This window comes from Cherax quadricarinatus, chromosome 2 (assembly GCF_038502225.1).
Source record: "Cherax quadricarinatus isolate ZL_2023a chromosome 2, ASM3850222v1, whole genome shotgun sequence".
Taxonomy (NCBI): domain Eukaryota; kingdom Metazoa; phylum Arthropoda; class Malacostraca; order Decapoda; family Parastacidae; genus Cherax; species Cherax quadricarinatus.
Window position 1 is genome coordinate 60644155 of NC_091293.1, and position 25374 is coordinate 60669528.

At 41.7% G+C, this 25374-nt stretch overlaps 1 protein-coding gene across 2 annotated transcripts in view; it reads left to right on the top strand.

The window, feature by feature from the left end:
* Nucleotides 1-25374, top strand: part of LOC128701449 (cell division cycle and apoptosis regulator protein 1) — a 431134-nt gene that overhangs the window by 177072 nt on the left and 228688 nt on the right. For both annotated transcript variants that reach the window (XM_070088578.1, XM_070088584.1), the window contains exon 10: nucleotides 14092-14175. In XM_070088578.1, the coding sequence (XP_069944679.1) occupies nucleotides 14092-14175 (84 nt within the window). The remainder of the gene's footprint in view (nucleotides 1-14091; nucleotides 14176-25374) is intronic.

Below are 25374 nucleotides of genomic sequence, written 5' to 3' on the forward strand. Positions count from 1 at the left end.
AATCAACAAAGTTTCTCTTTCTCTCTTTCTCTCTCTTTCTCTCTCTCTTTCTTTCTCTCTCTCTCTTTCTCTCTCTCTCTCTTTCTCTCTCTCTTTCTCTCTCTCTTTCTCTCTCTTTTCATCTTTCTTTCACTTTCTCTTTCTCTTTCTCTTTCTCTCTCTCTCTCTCTCTCTCTTTCTCTTTCTCTTTCTCTTTCTCTCTTTCTCTTTCTCTCTTTCTCTTTCTCTCTCTTTCTCTCTCTCTCTCTCTTTCTCTCTTTCTCTCTCTCTTTCTCTCTTTCTCTCTCTTTCTCTCTCTCTTTCTCTTTCTCTCTCTCTTTCTCTCTCTCTCTCTTTCTCTCTCTCTCTCTCTCTCTCTCTCTCTCTCTCTCTCTCTCTCTCTCTCTCTCTCTCTCTCTCTCTCTCTCTCTCTCTCTCTCTCTCTCTCTCTTTCTTTCTCTCTTTCTCTCTTTCTCTTTCTCTCTCTCTACACAGGGTTTGACAAGGTTAAGGATCCCTAGCTTTATTGACAGCTATATTACAGGTTAAGGATTCCTAACTTTATTGTCAAGCTAAGAGCTGTTACCTACATCAGCTCATTTGAAAGCATTTTTATTGTTATGAGACATACAAGTATGGGACAGGATTAAGTTGGAGCCATCTGTGGGCCAGCATTTTCATTTGATCAACTGACTTTATCTCGTTGACATCATTATGCTGTACGAATGTGTTCCATACTCGAGTCATCCTGGGTATGTATGATCTCAGATGGAGTGATGTTCTGGAGAAGGGTACAGCCAGAGTGAAGTTGCTGCTTTCTGCCCATCTTGTGGCATAAAAGCTTGTTTCACGCTGTCCTCGAAGTGGATCCAAGTGTGGTATTTTGACAATATTGGCCTTGTACATAACAGTAAGGCCACCCACATCCCTCCTATGTTGAAGGCTCTGCTGAAATGACAGATCTATCCAGGATGGGTCCAGGCGAGAGATGAGGCGTCTTGCTCTGTTCTCTACTCTGTCAAGCAGTCGCAGATGAGAGGGGGGCAGGCAAACCAAGAAAGTGGAGCATACTCAAGGTGTGAGCGTGCTTGTGCCTCGTACAGGATCTTGCAACCCCTACTGTCAAGCAGATGCGAGATACGGCGAAGTGCTGTAAGCTTCCTGGCTGCCTTGTTTGCAAGATTTACAACATGGTTCTTCATGGTTAGTTTGAGTCAAATTTCACCCCAAGGATATCAACTTCTTCTCCAGGTGCCAACATCGTCCCCATTCATCTTCACTACTGCACCAGCATTACCATCATGGTGCCTAGAGGCGATCATCATTTCTGCGTTTTCTCAGGTGCAAATGTTACGTGCCATCTATTTCCCCAAGCTGATATAGCTCTCAGCTGGTGATTGATGTAGCTTAGAGCAGCTGGCATTTCTTCTCTTGGATAAGTGAATGTCAGTGTACAGTCGTCTGCATATGCATGTGATTCTGGGATAAGATGAAGAAGGTCGTTGAAGTAGACATTCCATAACAGTGGACCCAGCACGCTTCCTTGTGGAACGCTTGCCCCAATAGGATGCCTTGCTGATTCCGTTCCATTGAGGACTACACTTAGAGATCTCCCATGAAGGTAATCACTGAGGAGACATAGCATAGAGCCTGCAATTCCCAGTGCTTGAAGTTTTGCTAAGAGGCCCTGGTGCCACACCGGTCGAGCGCCAGCAATGTCCAGTGCTACCACACAGCTGACTTTGGATTCATCCAGTGACTGGTGCCACTTAGTGGAGAGGTTTAACAACAGATCAGCAGCAGAGTAACCTTTCCTGAAGCCATATTGGCGATCACAAAGTAGTGAGTGGTAGTCAAAAAAATCTGTCATTTGTCTTGAGATTATTGTCTCAAGGATCTTACCAGTGATTGACAGGAGTGACACTGGTCTGTAGTTGCTGATTTCTGCTCTGCTCTTCTTTTTGTGAACAGGGACTACATTTGCCTCTTTCCATGGAGAGGGCCATTTACACTGTACTAGGCAGTGCTGAAAGATGCGAGTTAGAGGTGCTGCTAGCTGGTCTGCACATCTTCTCAACAATCTTGGGCTCAACTTGTCTGGGCCCACAGCCTTTTCTTGGTCAAGTGATTTAACCCTTTGAGGGTTTTCGTCGTACTAGTACGTCTTACGCGTAGGGGTTTTTGACGTACTAGTACTCATAAATTCTAGCGGCCTCAAATCTAGTGGGAGAAAGCTGGTAGGCCTTCATATGAAAGAATGGGTCTATGTGGTCAGTGTGCACAGTCTAAAAAAAATCCTGCAGCACACAGTGCATAATGAGAAAAAAAAAACTTTGACCATTTTTTTTGAATAAATCAGCGAATTTGGAGTGTATTTTCGTATGGTATTTATTGTTGTATTCTAGTTTTCTTGGTCTCATTTTATAGAATGGAAGACATATTACAGAAATAGAGATGATTTTGACTGGTTTTACAAAGAAAGGCGCCTTGAAATTGAGCTCAAAGTAGCAGAAATGTTCGATTTTTACCAAACTTCAAAAGTAAACAAATCGTACCAAGCGTGCAATACACGTCAACTAGTGAGTCTAATATTCTTTCACAAGTGCACCAATAATATTTATACCATTTTTTACACTAATGCAGTAGTCTGCATAACAGTAAATCTTATATTTTTTGTGAAAATAAAAATTCAAAGTGGAAAGCAAAAGAATATAAGAGGGGCCTTGAGACGTGAATAATGACTAGAGGAAATGTCATTTTAGTGCCAGGAATGTCTTTCTTGTTTATTCTGGACCCTATTCCGAAATTGGCATCTTTTGAAATTTGTGTGAAATTGGCAAAATTGCTAAATTCTGACCACTGTACTGGATAGTTGAATTTCATAAATGAGTGGTTTCTTGCACCCATTCGATAGAACAAATGGAGTTCTAGCGAAATATTCATGTTTTTTGTCGACTAGTACAGTTGAAATTGGCGAAAATGGGGCCTAAAGTGGGCAAAATCACGATGCGTAAACATAGCCGAGACCGCTTAACTTTAGAGCATAATTACGTAAGTTTTCTATCAAATTTCAAACTTTTGGTGTCTTTATGATCGGGAAAAGATTCTCTATCTTTTCATAAGAAAAAATAATAAATTTGGCCGACCCTGAGAACGAGTTTCGGAGAGGGCCTGTCGACCCTCAAAGGGTTAAGAAGGAAATGCACCTCCTCCTGCCTTATTGTCACCACTGACAGTTTTGACACAGTTCTTGCAGCTAGCCAAGGAGGGTCCCTTGCTGGATCAGGAACTTGCATTTTGGTAGCAAAGTGTTCAGCAAAGAGGTCCGCCTTCTCTTGACTACTAGTAGAGGTGGTCTCATCCTGTCGATTTCGAGGTGGAATAAGTTCATCAGGCAGATAACCTTGTCTGTCCTTGACCAGGGACCACCAGGTTTTGGAGCCTACCCTACCTGATGCTAACTTTCTTTTAGTGTCCACCTCCCATTTAGCAATGGCCCACTTTTGAACATCACCTATATGCCTACAGGCTTGCATGTGCAAGGTCCTCTCTCTCTCTCTCTCTCTCTCTCTCTCTCTCTCTCTCTCTCTCTGTCTCTCTGTCTCTCTGTCTCTCTCTGTCTCTCTCTGTCTCTCTCTGTCTCTCTCTGTCTCTGTCTCTGTCTCTGTCTCTCTCTGTCTCTCTCTGTCTCTCTCTGTCTCTCTCTCTCTCTCTCTGTCTCTCTCTCTCTCTCTCTGTCTCTCTGTCTCTCTCTCTCTCTCTCTCTCTCTCTCTCTCTCTCTCTCTCTCTCTCTCTCTCTCTCTCTCTCTCTCTCTCTCTCTCTCTCTCACACACACACACACACACACACACACACACACACACACACACACACACACACACACACACACACACACACACACGCAGGGGTCAGTCCTAGGACCAGTGCTGTTTCTGGTATTTGTGAGCGACCATGACGGAAGGAATAGACTCTGAGGTGTCCCTGTTTGCAGATGACGTGAAGTTGATGAGAAGAATACTCTCGATCGAAGACCAAGCAGAACTACAAAGGGATCTGGACAGGCTGCAGACCTGGTCCAGCAATTGGCTCCTGGAGTTCAATCCCACCAAGTGCAAAGTCATGAAGATTAGGGGAAGGGCAAAGCAGGCCGCAGACGGAGTACAGTCTAGGGGGTCAGAGACTACAACCCTCACTCAATAAAAAAGATCTTGGGGTGAGTATAACACCAGGCACCGCTCCTGAAGCGCACATCAACCAAATAACGGCTGCAGCATATGGGCGCCTAGCAAACCTCAGAACAGCATTCCGACATCTTAATAAGGAATCGCTCAGGACCCTGTACACGTATACGTTAGGCCCATATTGGAGCATGCTGCACCAGTTTGGAACCCACACCTAGCCAAGCACGTAAAGAAACTAGAGAAAGTGCAAAGGTTTGCAACAAGACTAGTCCCAGAGCTAAGAGCTTGTCCTCACGGAGAGGTTAAGGGAAATCAACCTGGACGACACTGGAGGACAGGAGAGATAGGGGGACATGATAACGACATACAAAATACTGAGAGGAATTGACAAGGTGGACAAAGACAGGATGTTCCAGAGATTGGACACAGTAACAAGGGGACACAGTTGGAAGCTGAAGACACAGATGAATCACAGGGATGTTAGGAAGTATTTCTTCCAGCCCAGAGTAGTCAGTAAGTGGAATAGTTTGGGAAGCGATGTAGTGGAGGCAGGATCCATACATAGCTTTAAGCAGAGGTATGATAAAGCTCACGGCTCAGGGAGAGTGACCTAGTAGCGATCAGTGAAGAGGCGGGGCCAGGAGCTCGGACTCGACCCCCGCAACCTCAACTAGGTGAGTACAACTAGGTGAGTACACACACACACACACACACCTACACACACACACACCTACACACACAACAGGCCTAGTGTCTAATCGACATGTGCCTAGGACAAAATGGTAACTAACTCGTGGAGGAGTCACGCGGTTTGAGCTCGTGTTTTGGTGGTAATTTCTGACTGTACCATAAGGAATAGTGTGGGGGATATAGGCGTGTGCACGCATAAGAGTGAATATAATCACTTAAGCCCCCAAAAAAAGAAATATAAGTGATCACAGAAAAGCAATTTAGTAAATAGTGACAGTTACTGTGTGGGGGCCGTTGGAAGGAAGGTGAACGGTTGTGTCAGCCCTAAATAGTGTTGCCATAATAAGCAGTGTGGGGTATTTGAAGAATAAGTGCGACTCAAGATCAGGGAGATAAGAGATATGTATAGATGTGTCAGTAAATACAGGGAATGAGTGAAAAAAAAATAGATGAGCTAGAGACTACAGTGCTACAGGAAGTTAATGGAAAAATTACCGAGAAGCATCAAGCATTTTTCGACTACTGGGACCCAGGACGGACGACAACATTACTCCACTGCCAACCGCACGTAATATTCACCTAGTTTGAGTTGCATGGGGTCAGCACCAGTCTCATGCTGGAAATTTGGGGGTCACTCTCCTCGAGCTATCAGAATTAGAATAAGCAGCATTTACTGGCATTAATAGAATTTATTGAGGTTTAGGAGAGTTAAGCAGTTAATGATAGCCTAGTATGAGAGGTAGCCTAGCGAAGCCTAGCATACAGAATTGAACGTAATTTTAGGCACAAGACAGTACAGTGGGAACCAAGAGATTGGGTACATATGCAAAACGTATGTAGTACATACGAGGGAAATAAGGACTGCTTACATAAACACACGCATACACACACACATACACACACATACACACACATACACACACATACACACACACACACACACACACACACACACACACACACACACACACACACACACACACACACACACACACACACACACACACACACAACGCACACACACACAAACACACACACACACACAAACACACACAAACACACACAAACACACACACACACAAACACACACACACACACACACACACACACACACACACACACACACACACACACACACACACACACACACACACACACACACACACACACACACACACACACACACACACACACACACACACACACAAACACACACACACACACAATGTCACATTGGTTGCACTTGTGTCCTTTTACTTTACATATTGTCGGTAATTCTACCAACTTTATTACAATGTGGAAAAACTGAGGAGGATGGCAACGACACTAGTCCACGAACTAAGGGGTATGAACTATGAGGAGAAACTTAGGAGCTAAAACTGATGGCATTAGAAAACAGAAGAACAGGGGTGATGTGATAACGTACAAAACTTTGAGACGCAAAAATTGGGTGAAGAGCGCGCGCGCGCACGCACGCACGCACGCACGCACAGGCATGCCCAAGTACGCATGCCCAAACACACGCACACACGTGCGCGCACACACACACACACACACGGAACCCACACCTGGTCAAGCACGTCAAGAAGTTAGAGAAAGTACAAAGGTTTGCAACAAGGCTAGTCCCAGAGCTCAAGGGAATGTCGTACGAGGAAAGGTTAAGGGAAATCGGACTGACGACATTGGAGGACAGAAGGGTCAGGGAAGACATGATAACGACATACAAGATACTGCGGGGAATAGACAAGGTGGACAGAGATAGGATGTTCCAGAGAGGGGACACAGGGACAAGGGGTCACAACTGGAAGCTGAAGACTCAGACGAGTCACAGGGACGTTAGGAAGTATTTCTTCAGTCATAGAGTTGTCAGCAAGTGGAATAGCCTAGTAAGTGAAGTAGTGGAGGCAGGAACCATACATAGTTTTAAGAAGAGGTATGACAAAGCTCAGGAAGCAGAGAGAGAGAGAGGATCCAGTAGCGATTAGTGAAGAGGCGGGGCCAGGAGCTGAGTCTCGACCCCTGCAACCACAATTAGGTGAGTACAATTAGGTGAGTACACGCACGCACGCATATACAACAGGCCTAGTGTCTAATCGACATGTGCCTAGGACAAAATGGTAACTAACACACGCACGCATATACAACAGGCCTAGTGTCTAATCGACATGTGCCTAGGACAAAATGGTAACTAACACACATACATACACACGCACGCATATACAACAGGCCTAGTGTCTAATCGACATGTGCCTAGGACAAAATGGTAACTAACACACACACACATACACACGCATATACAACAGGCCTAGTGTCTAATCGACATGTGCCTAGGACAAAATGGTAACTAACACACACACACACACACACACACACACACACACACACACACACACACACACACACACACACACACACACACACACACACACACACACACACACACACACACACACACACACACACACACACACACACACACACACACACACACAGAGGGTTTGACAAGGTTAAGGATCCCTAGCTTTATTGGCAAGCTAAGAGCTGTTACCTACATCAGCTCATTTGAAAGCATTTTTATTGTTATGAGACATACAAGTAGGGAACAGGATGAAGTTGGAGCCATCTGTGGGCCAGCATTTTCATTTGATCAACTGACTTTATCTCGTTGACATCATAATGCTGTACGAATGTGTTTCAGACTTGGGTCTTCCTGGGGATAAATGATCTCAGATGGAGTGATGTTCTGAAGAAGGGTACAGCCAGAGTGAAGTTGCTGCTTTCTGCCCGTCTTGTGGTATAGAAGCTGGCTTCTCGCTGTCCTCGAAGTGGATCCAAGTGTGGTACTTTGACAATATTATCCTTATACATAACAGTAAAGGCCACCCACGTCTGTCCTGTGTTGAAAGCTCTGCCGAAATGACATATCTATTCAGGATGAGTCCAGGCAAGAGATGAGACATCTTGCTCTATTCTCTACTCTGTCAAGCAGTCACAGATGAGAGGGAGGGGGCAGGGAAACCAAGAAAGTGGAGAATTCTCAAGGGGTGAGCATGCTTGTGTCTCATACAGAATCTTGCAACCCCTACTGTCAAGCAGCTGCGAGATAGGGTGGAGTGCTGTAAACTTCCTGACTGCCTTGTTTGCAAGATTCATGACATTGAGGAAACCCAGAAGATCAAATGTAGAGAGAGAGCATAGGAGATGGTACAGAAGAAGAAAACGGGTTACTTAATTGTTTAAAGACACAAATATACTACAACAGAGGAAAGATAGACTTAGCCGAGAGATCACTGAATTAGAGCAAAAACTTAGGATGTCATACCTGACAGACGGAGTACAAAGGGAACAAAGGGCCATACAGAATATTGCAAGAAACCCAAAACATTTCTATTCCTACGCAAAATCCAAGCTAAGAACTACCTATAGAATTGGACCACTACTGAGATGAGACTCGTGTACTGACGATGAACAGGAAATGAGTGAAATCCTAAATGGTGTGTTTGGCAGCCCACTAAATGACAGCAAGGTCGAAAATGCAGAAATATTTTTCACTCCAGAAGAAGGCTGCGCAGACCAGCTAACTGACATCAGTACAAATCCCATAGTTTTCGAAAAAGAAATGGAAAGCATGCCCACTCACTCAGCACCTGGACCAGATTCATGGAATGCTCTATTTATAAAGGAGTGCAAAGTACCACTAGCACGAGCCCTCAGTATTTGGAGAAAGAGCTTAGATCTAGGTGAAATACCGAAAGCCTTAAACTTAAAGAGTGCAGGCACAGCTCCTTTGCATAAGGGAGATAGTAGAGCACTTTCTAAAAATTACGGACCAGTAGCCCTAACCTCACACATTATAAAAATCTTCGAAAGAGCGATGAGACGGCAGATTACAAATTTCATGGAGCAGCACAACCAACATAACCCGAACCAGCATGGTTTTAGAGCAGGACAATCATGCCTGCCACAGCTGCTGAGTCATTATGACAGAATTACGGAGGCATTGGAAGACGACTAAAATGCAGATGTGATTTACACAAATTTTGCAAAGGTGTTTGACAAATGTGATCTTGGAGTGATAGCTCACAAAATGAAGGCCATGGGCATTACAGGGAGGGTAGGCAGATGGATTTTTGGTTTCCTAACACACAGAACACAAAAAGTAGTAGTGAACAGGGCAAGATCCAGCATCAGCGAGGTCAAAAGCTTGGTGCCCCAAGGCACTGTCCTGGCACCTCTTCTGTTTCTCATCCTCATAGCAGACATAGACAAAAACACCCGGCACACTTTTGTATCATCATTTGCAGATGACACTAAAATAAGCATGAAAGTCACTACGGTAGAGGACACTGAAAGGTACAGGAAGACGTAAACAGGGTTTTCCAGTGGGCAGTGGAGAACAACATGACGTTCAGTGGTGATAAGTTCCAGCTGCTTAGGTATGGAAAGAATGAAGAACTCAAAAGGCACACTATATGCAAAACTCAAGAGGGTCACCAAGTAGAGTGTAAGGAACATGTAAAAGACCTGGGAATAATTATGTCAGCGGACCTTTCTTTTGAAGGCCATAACAAGACAAAGATCACAACAGCCCTCAAGATGACGGGGTGAGTATTGAGAACTTTCAAAACAAGGGAAATAATGCCAGTGGTGACACTCTTCAAATCGCTAGTGCTCCCTCACTTAGAATATTGCTCAGTGCTGACAACCCCGTTTAAAGCAGAGAAATATCTGAGCTGGAGCAAATACAGAGATCGTTTATGGCTCACATTGAGCCTGTAAAGCACCTAAAACTACTGGGAATGCCTGCAAGTCTTGAACATGTATTCATTGGAGCGGAGGAGAGAGAGGTACAAGATAATATATACAGTGGAACCTTATATATCGAACTTTCTTTGGTCAAGAAAGCTGTTCGAGTGCCTTTACCGAATTAATTTATTCCCATGAGGAATAATGTAAATTAGGCTAGTCCATTTCAGACCCTCAAAAATACACTTATAAAAGCGCTTACAAAAATACACTTACATAATTGGTTGTCTTGGGAGCAGTTCGATTTTTGAGGTTCCACTGTACCTGGAAAATACTCGAGGGCCTAGTCCCAAATCTGCATGCTGCCATAACATACTGGAGTGAGAGATATGGGAGGAAGTGTAAAATAAACCCAGTGAGGAGCAGGGGTGTGGTGGGGAAAATAAGGAAACACTGTATCAACATCTGGGGTCCCAGACTATTCAACATCTTACCAGAAGATATCAGAAACTTGGCTGGAACAAGTGTAGAAGCCTTTAAGAGGAAACTGGACAAGTATCTTCACCAGGTGCCAGATCAACCAGGCTGTAATGGATATGTGGGGCAGTGGGGCTCCAGCAGCAACAGTCTGGTTGACCAGGCAAGCACCAGACGAGCCTGGCCCATGGCGAGGCTGAGAGAGTAGATAAACTCTCGAAACTCTTCAAAGGTATATCATAGGTATGGTACTTCATGGTCAGTTTGGAGTCATATTTCACCCAAAGGATATCAACTTCTTTGCCAGGTACCAACACCTTCACATTCATGCTTGCTACTGCACCAGCATTATCATTCTCTCTCTCTCTCTCTCTCTCTCTCTCTCTCTCTCTCTCTCTGTCTCTCTCTCTATCTCTCTCTCTCTGTCTCTCTCTCTGTCTCTCTCTCTGTCTCTCTGTCTCTCTCTCTGTCTCTCTGTCTCTCTGTCTCTCTCTCTGTCTCTCTCTCTGTCTCTCTCTCTCTCTCTCTCTCTCTCTCTCTCTCTCTCTCTCTCTCTCTGTCTCTCTGTCTCTCTGTCTCTCTCTCTGTCTCTCTCTCTGTCTCTCTCTCTGTCTCTCTCTGTCTCTGTCTCTGTCTCTGTCTCTCTCTGTCTCTGTCTGTCTGTCTGTCTGGCTCTCTCTCTCTCTCTCTCTCTCTCTCTCTCTCTCTCTCTCTCTCTCTCTCTCTCTCTCTCTCTCTCTTTCTATTTTTTTTTTTTTTTACACAGGGTTTGACAAGGTTAAGGATCCCTAGCTTTATTGACAAGCTATTTACAGGTTAAGGATTCCTAACTTTATTGGCAAGCTAAGAGCTGTTACCTAAATCAGCTCATTTGAAAGCATTTTTATTGTTATGAGACATACAAGTAGGGAACAGGATGAAATTGGAGCCATCTGTGGGCCAGCATTTTCATTTGATCAACTGACTTTATCTCGTTGACATCATTATGCTGTATGAATGTGTTCCATACTCGAGTCATCCTGGGTATATATGATCTCAGATGGAGTGATGTTCTGGAGAAGGGTACAGCCAGAGTGAAGTTGCTGCTTTCTGCCCGTCTTGTGGCATAAAAGCTTGTTTCACGCTGTCCTCGAAGTATTGGCCTTGTACATAACAGTAAGGCCACCCACATCCCTCCTAAGTTGAAGGCTCTGCTGAAATGACAGATCTGTCCAGGATGGGTCCAGGCGAGAGATGAGACGTCTTGCTCTGTTCTCTACTCTGTCAAGCAGTCGCAGATGAGAGGGGGGGCAGGCAAACCAAGAAAGTGGAGCATACTCAAGGTGCGAGCATACTTGTGCCTCGATCAAAATCTTGCAACCCCTACTGTCAAGTAGATGTGAGATACGGCGAAGTGCTGTAAGCTTCCTGGCTGCCTTGTTTGCAAAATTTACAACATGGTTCTTCATGGTTAGTTTGGAGTCAAATTTCACCCCAAGGATATCAACTTCTTCTCCAGGTGCCAACACCCTCCCATTCATCCTTACTACTGCACCAGCATTACCATCATGGTGCCTAGAGATGATCATCATTTGCATTTTCTCAGGTGCAAATATTACTTGCCATCTATTTCCCCAAGCTGATATAGCTCTCAGCTGGTGATTGATGTAGCTTAGAGCAGCTGGCATTTCTTCTCTTGGATAAGTGAATGTCAGTGTGCAGTCGTCTGCATATGCATGTGATTCTGGGATGAGATGAAGAAGGTCATTGAAGTAGGCATTCCATAACAATGGTCCCAGCACGCTTCCTTGTGGAACACTTGCCCCAATAGGATGTCTTGCTGATTCTGTTCCATTGAGAACTACACTTAGAGATCTACCATGAAGGTAATCACTGAGGAGACATAGCATAGAGCCTGCAATTCCCAGTGCTTGAAGTTTTGCTAAGAGGCACTGGTGCCACACCCAGTTGAAAGCGCCAGCAAATGTATGTTCCACAGTCAGCCCTCCTGGCCCTATATCACTCTCTTATTTACCCCTATCTCACCTATGGAATTTGTGCATGGGGCTCAACAACAATTAACCATCTCAGACCACTAATTACCCAACAAAAGGCTGCAGTTAGAATGATAACAAATTCTCACTACAGGCAGCACACTCCACCAATATTCAATACACTAAACCTACTCACCATACAAAACATCCATACTTATTACTGCACCTATTACATACATAGAACACTTAACTCTGATATTAACCCTCCCCTCAAACATCTCCTTGCCAACCTCAACAGAACACATGACCATAACACAAGGCACAGATCACTCTTTGATGTTCCTCGTGTCCATCTCACACTATGCAAAAACTCAATGCAGATAAAAGGCCCTAAAATCTGGAATTCATTACCTGTAAATATAAAAGAAACACTACCTGTTTATAAATTCAAGTCTCTTCTCAAAGATCACTTACTCACCCAAAACCAAATAAATACTGAATAACTGAACCTTATAAATTGTATATCTTAAATGTTTCTCATAATTATATCACATAAATGTTAAACCTAAAACCCTGTCTAACTTTATTATTTTTTAAATACACTACCTAACAGAATCACTACCTAACTGAATGCAACCATATGACCTGTCTTTGTAATACTCACTTGTGCTTTATAGTAATCTGTTTACATTAATGTTTTATCACTGATTTCATCATTGCTTAGTTAATCTTAAGTTAATTTTAAGCCAGCCCGTAATGCTATGCATAGTATAAGTGGCTTTGGCATGCTGCTCTTTTCTGTATTTTTTTGTACCTCTGTATGTGTGCTCAAATTGGAAATGTCCAGTGCTACCACACATCTGACTTTGGATTCATTCAGCGACTGGTGCCACTTAGTGGAGAGGTTTAACAACAGATCAGCAGCAGAGTAACCTTTCCTGAAGCCATATTGACAATCACAAAGTAGTGAGTGATAGTCAAAAAACTCTGTCATTTATCTTGAGATTATTGTCTCAAGGATCTTACCAGTGATTGACAGGAGTGACACTGGTCTGTAGTTGCTGATTTCTGCTCTGCTCTTCTTGTGAACAGGGACTACATTTGCCTCTTTCCATAGAGAGGGCCATTTACACTGTACTAGGCAGTGCTGAAAGAAGCGAGTTAGAGGTGCTGCTAGCTGGTCTGCACATCTTCTCAGCAATCTTGGGCTCAGCTTGTCTGGGCCCACAGCCTTTTCTTGTTCAAGCGATTTAAGAAGGAAATGCACCTCCTCCTGCCTTATTGTCACCACTGACAGTTTTGACACAGTTCTTGCAGCTAGCCAAGGAGGGTCCCTTGCTGGATCAGGAACCTGCATTTTGGTAGCAAAGTGTTCAGCAAAGAGGTCCGCCTTCTCTTGACTACTAGTAGAGGTGGTCCCATCCTGTCGATTTAAAGGTGGAATGAGTTGATCAGGCAGATAACCTTGTCTGTCCTTGACCAGGGACCACCAGGTTTTGGAGCCTACCCTACCTGATGCTAGCTTTCTTTTAGTGTCCACCTCCCATTTAGCAATGGCCCACTTTTGAACGTCACCCATATGCCTACAGGCTTGCCTGTGCAGGTTCCTGTTATAGGTGGTAGGATGTCTCTTACACCTTCGCCATGCTTTGTACTTAGCAGTAGCAGCCTCTCTACAACGAAAGCCAAACCAAGGCTGATCCCTTCCTACCTCTCCCCCTCTCCTTTCCTGCCTCTCCCCCTCTCTCTCCCTTCCTACCTCTCCCCTTCTCTCTCCCTACCTCTCCCCCTCTCTCTCCCTACCTCTCCCCCTCTCTCTCCCTTCCTACCTCTCCCCCTTCCTCCCTTCCTCCCCCTCCCCCTCCCCCTTCCTTCCACTCCCCCTCCCTTCTCCCATTTTTATCTTGATTCATATTAGATATTTTCGGTGTTAAAATAGAGCTGTTACTTTATATTGGAAGGTGTGTTGTCATCATCATCTTCAACAAAACATAAAATAACTACGGTGTCCATCAGTAACATTTAAGACAAGTCATATTTCAGGTGGTTGAACTTCGTGCAGAACTGGATGCCCGCATGTTGAATAGCAAGGGTCTGAAGTCACAGCTGATTGCCCGCCTGACAAAGGTGAGTGCATAGCGCATGCTCTATAATATACCACTCTAAAATTGTACAAGTATTTTAAAAAGGTTGTTCCTACCTCACACCTACCACACTAATGTCTCAACCAGCTTACCATTCCCACTGTACTGTCACCACACTAATGTGTCAACCAGCTTACCATTCCCACTGTACTGTCACCACACTAATGTGTCAACCAGCTTACTTTCTGCACTCCTGCACTGTCACCACACTAATGTGTCAACCAACTTACCTTCTGCACTCCTACACTGTCACCACACTAATGTGTCAACCAACTTACCTTCTGCACTCCTGCACTGTCACACCACTAATGTGTCAACCAACTTACCTTCTGCACTCCTGCACTGTCACCACACTTATGTGTCAGAAAGCTTACCTTCCCCACTCATGCTCTGTCACCACACTCATATAATGTGTCAATCAGCTTACCTTCCCTACTCCAACTATCACTTGACTCATATCATGTTTCAGCTAACCTGCCTGACTCATGCAGTGTTAGTCCACTCATCTCAACCAGCTTTCCTTCCAATCTCATCTTTGTATGCGTGTCAACCAAGGTGGTTCACCATCATCTCAATACAATAGTTAGTATGGGAATACTGACAAGTTGTAGATGTTTAACCCCTTGACTGTCACAATCCCAAATCCTGAGGTGTCTCCTGGTGTCTCAAAATTTCCAAAAAAAAAAAATAATAATTTTTTCTTATGAAATGATAGAGAATCTTTTCCCGATTGTAATGACACCAAAAGAATGAAAGTTGATACAAAACTGGCGGAATTACGCTCTCACGAAGTTAGAGATCTCAGTGATATTTACGAATCGGCGATTTCGCCCACTTTGAGCCCTATTTTTGGCTAATTCCGTTGTTCCAGTCGACCAAACTCATAGCTATTTAAGAACATAAGAATGGAGGAACACTACAGAAGGCTTACTGGCCCATACAAGGCAGGTCCTTATCAAAATGGCCTCTACCCAAAGCTACCCAAGAATTAACTCCCGTACCCAATGACACCAATCAAACCCAGCCCCTTCCACTCATATATTTGTCCAGTCTCTTCTTAAAGCTACCCAAGGTCCTATCCTCTATCGCCCTGCTGGGAAGACTGTTCCACGCATCTACAACTCTGTTAGAAAACCAGTACTTACCTATGTCCTTTCTAAATCTAAATTTATCCAACTTAAATCCATTATTTCTGGTTCTTACCTGGTTCAACACCCTCAGTACTTTATTAATATCTCCCTTGTTTATGCCCGTCATCCAATTATACACCTCAATGATATCTCCCCTCATTCTACGTCTCTCCAGAGAATGGAGATTTAGGGCTTTAAGTCTATCTTCATACAGGAGATTCCTTACACAGTAGGAATTTTTTCTGTCGAATGAGTACAAGAAACTGCCCATTTAACGATTCCAACTACCCAATAACGTGGTCAGAAATTTGCAATTTGGCCAATTTCATGAAAATTAAAAAATATGACAATTTCAAAATAGGGTCCAGAATGAACAATGCAGACATTCCTGGCTCTAAAATAACATTTTCTTTGTTCATCAGTCACGTCTCAAGGCCCCTCTGATATTACTCTTGCTTTCTATTTTGAATTTTTAATCAAACAAAAAATAGAAGATTTACTGTTCTGCAGACTACTGCAATATTGTAATAATTGTATAAATAATGTCAACCCATTCATGACTGCATATTAGAATGGCTAGTTGGACATTTATTGGAAAATGACATCATTTGTTTACTTTTGAACAGTGGCAGAAATCAAACATTTCCCCTACTTTGAGCTCCATTTCAAGGTTCTTTTCGTAGTAAAACCAATCAAAATCACCTCTGTTTCTATATGTTTTCCATTCTATCAAATGAGACCAAGAAAACGAAAATACAACCATAAATACTATATGAAAATAGACCACAAAGTTGGCATTTTAATTGAAAAACACAGTTTTTTTTTTCCTCTCATTGTGCACTGTGTGCTCCAGGATTTTTTTTATATGGTGCACACTGACCACACAGACCCATTCTCTCAAATGTGGGCCTACCAGCTTTCTCATGCTTGATTTGAAGCCGCTAGAATTTATGAGTGTATATATACGTCAAACATGGTGGCTCATAAGACGTATATATATGACCGAAACAGTCAAAGGGTTAAAACATGAAAGCAATAATTAGAAAAACTATTCAGTGTTTTGCTAAGTACAAACCAAGGTCCAGTTACCAAATATTTCCTAATCAGTGTGTGCTATTGTTTAAGCACCTGTCTCTCTTGTCCAGTGTTTTACCTATACAACAGACTTTCTCAAGTCTTTTTGTTGAAAAAAATCTTTTATACAGGTCAGAAACTTATTAGAAATTTTTTTCCAGTTTCCATGCTACTTTTGTGTTATCTGCTACATCGTCATCGTCGTCGTCATCATCGTCATCTCTACAGTTATATGAACACATGCAATATTGCTCTTGCTAATTCATCATTAACTGTTTCTGGAAGAAATCTAGAAGCTTTTATTACGGCACATATTTTACTTGTTGATTTTTTCTGCTCCATTCTCAGACTTTTTTTTACTAAATGTGAACAATAACATACAAATTTAATATTTTTCCTTTGGGATAAAGATAGGATCAGACAGTACTATTTATACATTTGTCCTGGTTGCTATTAGACGTGTGGAGTGTCTCGTATATACATGAGAAATGAGGGCTATCAAGTGTTTCCATTTTGCTGGGTCTCTCTACCATGGTGGTAGATGGTGCTGTGTTAGAGAAAACTGGGAAAACCTCATGAAATGCAAAGCTACAGATCTGAATAAATTAATAGAACAGAAATACCTGGGTGCATAGTGTTCCTTCTTTCTTATGTTCTTATGTGTGTTTACACATGTTTTTGTGCATTTACATGAAGATGTGTGTGAACACATGAGCTCCCAGATATTTATCTCACCTAATTTTTTCTGTGGTATATTTTTTATTTACTTTTGGAGAATAGACAGTTTCTTTATGCCAGAGCAAGTTTTTTTTTTTTTTCAGTAAGTTGGCCGTCTCCCACCGAGGCAGGGTGACCCAAAGAGAAAGAAAATCCCCAAAACAAAATTACTTTCATCATCATTCAACACTTTCACCTCACTCATACATAATCAGTTTTTGCAGAGGTGCCCAGAATACAACAGCTTAGAAGCATATACATACAAACATGCACAGTATATGCCTCCAAACTGCCAATATCCCAAAACCCTCCTTTAGAGTGCAGGCATTGTACTTCCCATTTCCAGGACTCAAGTCCGGTTATATAAAATAACCAGTTTCCCTGAATCCCTTCACTAAATATTACCCTGCTCACACTCTAACAGATCTTCAGGTCCCAAATACCATTTGTCTCCATTCACTCCTATCAAACACGTTCACGCACGCTTGCTGGAAGTCCAAACCCCTCGCCCACAACACCACCTTTACCCCCTCCCTCCAACCTTTTCGAGGACGACCTCTACCCCGCCTTCCTTCCCCTACAGATTTATACGCTCTCCATGTCATTCTACTTTGATCCATTCTCTCTAAATGACCACACCACCTCAACAAACCCTCTTCAGCCCTCTGACTAATACTTTTGTTAACTCCACACCTTCTCCTAATTTCCACACTCTGAATTTTCTGCATAATATTTACACCACACATTGCCCTTAGACAGGACATCTCCACTGCCTCCAACCGCCTCCTCGCTGCAGCATTTACAACCCAAGCGTCACACCCATATAAGAGTGTTGGTACTACTATACTTCCATACATTCCCTTTTTTGCCTCCATGGATAACATTTTTTGCCTCCACATATACCTCAATGCACCACTCACCTTTTTTCCTTCATCAATTCTATGATTAACCTCATCCTTCATAAATCCATCCACTGACACGTCAACTCCCAAGTATCTGAAAACATTCACTTCTTCCATACTCCTCCTCCCCAATTTGATATCCAATTTTTCTTTATCTAAATCATTTGATACTCTCATCACCTTACTCTTTTCTATGTTCACTTTCAATTTTCTACCTTTACACACAGAGCAAGTAATGCAGAAAAATATTAATGAAACTGAGTATCATAGCAAATAACAAGTCAAAACATAACATTCTTGTTGTTTTCCCAGATGTAACACGCACACAAGTATACAAGTGAGTGAAAATCACACGTGTGATTTTCGACTTATTTACTTTTGTTTCATGGACTGTAGTTATTTCATAAAGTGGTTATCATGATTAATCAATATGCCACCCAAACCTAACATAGCCTAACATAACCTGAAAATGAAAGTTTTAGAGAAATTTCATGATAAAGTTATACGTAAAGAACAGTGCATTTATGATATTATAAATGACTTGCAAAATTGTGATGACAATTGCAAACCTCCAGAACTCGAGTCTGGCTAACTGGTTTCCCTGAATCCCTTCATAAATGTTACTCTGCTAACACTCCAACAGCATGTCAAGGCATAAAAGCCACTTGCCTTCACTCCTATTGAAAGAACTCATATTCATATTCATATACAGTAGGGCCCCACTTATATGGCAGGTTAGGTTCCAGGCTACCGCCGTAAAGCGGAAACCGCCGTAAAGTGGAACACCCTTTTTTTTTTTTTACTTATAAATGCATACAAACACTAGATAACAAGTTTACACTAACATATATTGTTAGCAATATAACCAGGTATCAAAAAACAATAAAAAAGTACAATACACACACAGTGCACTCATTACTTACCTTAAAATATTTATAGTCTTAATCTAGGGTGAGACAAGTAGTATTTATTGTAAGAAATCAAGTGTGGTATGTATGGTAGTCAGCCAGGCTACCATACCTGGCCAACCCACCCACACATATATTCTATGATATTTAAGCATCGCAGAGCAATAAAATGTATATACAGTTCACTCATTACTTACCTTAAAATATTTGTAGTCTTAATGTAGGGTCAGGAGTAAGTAAATGAGATAAAACGAGTAAATGAGAGAGAGAAAGAATGAGCGCATGAGAGAGGACAGTTATGTAAACAAACCGGGCGAAGGTAAGTTTTGTAAACAAAAAAAGTGTACACGTTTGGTTTGTGTACAAGTTACATTGTGTACAAGTTGTCTCTACATTGTTACTATAGAATAAATAAAGAAGAACACTGCCATTCTCATGCAACATCATTTTGAGAAGAAATGATGCTCTGAGTGAAGGCAATGGAAATAAGTCACTTGACTTTTTTGGGTTATCCTAGGTTCTCTACACATATGTTATGTATGATAATCTATGTAACTGTATTTGTGTATACCTGAATAAACTTACATACATACGAAAGGAATAATTTTCTACAGTTACCCCCAGTAACACATTTTCTCTTATGTTAGATTAGAGAAAATGTTATTCTTGGCATCACTTGTACAAGTTATCTGGCTACCACATCTCATATTTATGTTTATTTATTCTATCGTGGGGTGTAATTATTATTATTATATGTTATGCATCGTGTTTATTATATAATTTTGAAAAAAATATCATAGATGGATTAATGAACATGTGTATATTAACGTAATATACGACATTTAATGAGACTCGGTGATTATTATTATTATTATTATTATTATCATTTCTAATATGGCGTCACTTGTGCAAGTCGTCTGCTACCACATCTCACATTTATGTTTATCGCATAACGATATTAATCCGTTCCTGAGAGCTCATTGTTATGTGAAATTATCGTTATGCGAATCAATTTTCCCCATAAGAAATAATGGAAATCAAATTAATCCGTGCAAGACACCCAAAAGTATGAAAAAAAAAATTTTTACTACATGAAATATTAATTTTAATACACACAAACTGAAAAAGGAATGCACAATTACATGACACTTACCTTTATTGAAGATCTGGTGATGATTGATGGGATGGGAGGAGGAGAGAGTCTTAGTGTTTAGAAGGGGAATCCCTTTCCATTAAGACTTGAGGTGTCAAATCCTTTTCTGGGGTTACTTCCCTTCTTCTTTTAATGCCACTAGGACCAGCTTCAGAGTCACTGGACTTCTGTCGCACAACATATCTGTCCATAGTGGCCTATACCTCTTGTTCCTTTATGACTTCCCTAAAGTGTTTCACAACATTGTCAGTGTAATAGTCACCAGCACGGCTTGCAATAGCTGTTTGAGGGTGATTTTCATCCATAAAGGTTTGCACTTTCAGCCACATTGCACAGATTTCCTAAATCTTTGTAGTAGGCAACTTCTTCAATTTCTCTCTCCCCTCCTCCAAACCAGTTTCCTCAGGTCTGGCCTCTTGCTGTTGAAGTTGATCTAGCAGCTCATCAGTGGTTAGTTCTTCATTGTCCTCCTCCACCAACTCTTCCACATCATCCCCACTAACCTCCAACCCCAAGGACTTTCCCAATGCCACAATGGATTCCTCAACTGGCATACTCCTCTCAGGGTTAGCCTGAAACCCTTCAAAATCCCTTTGGTCTACACATTCTGGCCACAGTTTCTTCCAAGCAGAGTTCAAGGTCCTCTTAGTCACTCCCTCCCAAGCCTTACCTATGAGGTTTACACAATCGAGGATATTAAAGTGCTCTCTCCAAAACTCTCTTAGAGTCAGTTGAGTTTCTGAGGTCACTACAAAGCACCTTTCAGACAGAGCTTTTGTGTACAGTTTTTTGAAGTTTGCAATAACCTGCTGGTCCATGGGCTGCAGGAGAGGAGTGGTATTAGGAGGCAAAAACTTCACCTTAATGAAGCTCAAGTCCCCATAAAGTTGCTCTGCCATGTCTGTAGGATGACCAGGGGCATTGTCTAACACCAGGAGGCACTTAAGGTCTAATTTCTTTTCAGTTAGGTAATCTTTCACATTGGGGGCAAATGCATGGTGTAACCAGTCATAGAAAAAGTCCCTAGTGACCCATGCCTTACTGTTTGCCCTCCACAGCACACACAAATTAGCCTTGAGGATATTCTTTTGCCTGAATGCTCTGGGAGTTTCTGAGTGATACACTAATAAAGGCTTCACTTTGCAATCACCACTAGCATTGGAACACATCAACAGAGTAAGCCTGTCTTTCATAGGCTTATGTCCTGGGAGTGCCTTTTCCTCCTGAGTAATGTAGATCCTGCTTGGCATTTTCTTCCAAAACAGGCCTGTTTCATCACAATTAAACACTTGTTCAGGTTTCAGTCCTTCACTGTCTATGTACTCCTTGAATTCCTGCACATATTTTTCAGCTGCTTTGTGGTCCGAACTGGCAGCCTCACCATGCCTTATCACACTATGTATGCCACTACGCTTCTTAAATCTCTCAAACCAACCTTTGCTGGCCTTAAATTCACTCACATCATCACTAGTTGCAGGCATTTTTTTAATTAAATCGTCATGCAACTTCCTAGCCTTTTCGCTTATGATCACTTGAGAGATGCTATCTCCTGCTATCTGTTTTTCATTTATCCATACCAATAAGAGTCTCTCAACATCTTCCATTACTTGCGATCTCTGTTTCGAAAACACAGTTGAACCTTTGGCAAGAACAGCTTCCTTGATTGCCGTTTTGTTGCCCACAATAGTAGCGATGGTTGATTGGGGTTTATTATACAACCTGGCCAGCTCGGAGACACGCACTCCACTTTCATACTTATCAATGATCTCTTTCTTCATCTCTATAGTAATTCTCATCCTTATTGCTGTAGGGTTGGCACTAGAAGCTTTCTTGGGGCCCATGGTCACTTATTTTGCAGATAAAATCACCAAAAACACTGTAATAATACGAAATGTTTCAATTGTATGCTTGGATGTTACCGCGGAGGCTGGCTGGTAAACAGTGCCACCGGCGGAACATGTGAGGCTTGCTCAGGCCGCACAATAGACGCGTCTCGGACGAACAGCGTTGAGCGGGTTTTTTAGCGGTATGCGAGGCAAAATCTTAGCGATAAAATGTATCGGTATGCGGATTTAACGTTATGTAAGGCCAACGGTATGCGGGGGTCCAGGGGTCCACTGTAACGGCGCTTTTTGCCATAGAAGAAATGCCTTATCGGCTTATTTATCTGTCTCACTTCATCTAATATGACATAATAAACAATATAAATAACATAGAAACCTGATATATACCCTGAAATGAATAAAATATATCATTCATATAGTGGTGTGGGCGGTGTCAAGAGTGGATGAGAGTTTGTCTGGAGACCGGACAAAATACTTCTTGAATAATTTCACTAATATTATCTATATGGCTTATTTATCTATCAAAGTTCATCTAATATGACATAACAAACAATATAAATAACATAGAAACCTGATATATACTCTAGAATGAATAAAATACGTCATTATATATGTGGCAGTGGTGGCCGACGAGTGTTTGTCTGGAGACAGGACAAAATACTCCTTGAATATTTTGCTATCATCAACTCTATAGCTTATTTATCTATCACAGTTCATCTAGTATGAAATAATAAATAATATAAATAACATAGAAACCTGATATATATACTCTAGCATGAATGAAATGTCATTATGTAACAGGTGGAGGCGGCCACAACCGCTCCCTCTTTGTTGTGGTAAACACTGCCATCTAGTGACAGCCTTTTGAAGCCATCTTATTATAATTATTATTATTATGTAGTACATTATTATTATATATGTATTATTATTATATGTATTATATATATTACTATTATTATTATTATTATTATTATTATTATTATTATTATTATTATTATTATTATTGTATTATATTATACTATTATTCTTTCAATTCTTTCTTTCAACACTGGCTGTATCCCACTGAGGCAGGTTGGCCCAAATGGAAAAACGAAAGTTTCTCCTTTTACATTTAGTAATATATACAGGAGAAGGGGTTACTAGACCCTTGCTCTTGGCATTTTAGTCGCCTCTTACAACACGCATGGCTTACAGAGGGAGAATTCTGTTCCACTTCCCCATGGAGGTAAGAGGAAATAAACAAGAACAAGAACTAGTAAGAAACTAGAAGAAAACCCAGAGGGGTGTGTGTATATATGCTTGTACGTGTATGTGTAGTGTGACCTAAGTGTAAGTAGAAGTAGCAAGACGTACCTGAAACCTTGCATGTTTATGAGACAGAAAAATGGACACCAGCAATCCTACCATCATGTAAAACAATTACAGGCTTTTGTTTTACACTCACTTGGCAGGATGGTAGTACCTCCCTGGGCGGTTGCTGTCTGCCAACCTACTACCTATATATACTGTATATACTACTATTATTATTATACATATTATTATTATACATTATTATTATTATCATCATTATTATTATCATTATTATTATTATCTATTATTATCATCATTATTATTATCACTATTATTATCATTATTATTATTAATATTATTATTACAATATAAATAATTTGTAATTTTTATTCACACAAAAAATATAAGATTTACTGTTATGCCTTTTTTTTTTATTATCACACTGGCCGATTCCCACCAAGGCAGGGTGGCCCAAAAAAGAAAAACTTTCACCATCATTCACTCCATCACTGTCTTGCCAGAAGGGTGCTTTACACTACAGTTTTTAAACTGCAACATTAACACCCCTCCTTCAGAGTGCAGGCACTGTACTTCCCATCTCCAGGACTCAAGTCCGGCCTGCCGGTTTCCCTGAACCCCTTCATAAATGTTACTTTGCTCACACTCCAACAGCACGTCAAGTATTAAAAACCATTTGTCTCCATTCACTCCTATCAAACATGCTCACGCATGCCTGCTGGAAGTCCAAGCCCCTTGCACACAAAACCTCCTTTACCCCCTCCCTCCAACCTTTCGTAGGCCGACCCCTACCCTGCCTTCCTTCCACTACAGACTGATACACTCTTGAAGTCATTCTGTTTCGCTCCATTCTCTCTACATGTCCAAACCACCTCAACAACCCTTCCTCAGCCCTCTGGACAACAGTTTTGGTAATCCCGCACCTCCTCCTAACTTCCAAACTACAAATTCTCTGCATTATATTCACACCACACATTGCCCTCAGACATGACATCTCCACTGCCTCCAGCCTTCTCCTCGCTGCAACATTCATCACCCATGCTTCACACCCATATAAGAGCGTTGGTAAAACTATACTCTCATACATTCCCCTCTTTGCCTCCAAGGACAAAGTTCTTTGTCTCCACAGACTTCTAAGTGCACCACTCACCCTTTTCCCCTCATCAATTCTATGATTCACCTCATCTTTCATAGACCCATCCGCTGACACGTCCACTCCCAAATATCTGAATACATTCACCTCCTCCATACTCTCTCCCTCCAATCTGATATCCAATCTTTCATCACCTAATCTTTCTGTTATCCTCATAACCTTACTCTTTCCCGTATTCACTTTTAATTTTCTTCTTTTGCACACCCTACCAAATTCATCCACCAACCTCTGCAACTTCTCTTCAGAATCTCCCAGTGTCATCAGCAAAGAGCAACTATGACAACTCCCACTTTGTGTGATTCTTTATCTTTTAACTCCACGCCTCTTGCCAAGACCCTCGCATTTACTTCTCTTACAGCCCCATCTATAAATATATTAAACAACCACGGTGACATCACACATCCTTGTCTAAGGCCTACTTTTACTGGGAAATAATCTCCCTCTTTTCTACATACTCTAACTTGAGCCTCACTATCCTCGTAAAATCTCTTCACTGCTTTTAGTAACCTACCTCCTACACCATACACCTGCAACATCTGCCACATTGCCCCCCTATCCACCCTGTCATACGGCTTTTCCAAATCCATAAATGCCACAGAAGCCACTTTACCCTTATCTAAATACTGTTCACTTATATGTTTCACTGTAAACACCTGGTCCACACACCCCCTACCTTTCCTAAAGCCTCCTTGTTCATCTGCTATCCTATTCTCCGTCTTACTCTTAATTCTTTCAATAATAACTCTACCATACACTTCACCAGGTATACTCAACAGACTTCTTCCCCTATAATTTTTGCACTGTCTTTTGTCCACTTTGCCGTTATACAAAGGAACTATGCATGCTTTCTGCCAATCCCTAGGTACCTTACCCTCTTTCATACATTTATTAAATAATTGCACCAACCACTCCAAATAACTTATAATTTATACAATTATTGCAATAATTGTATAAATAATGTCAGCCCATTCACAACTGCATATTGGAATGGAC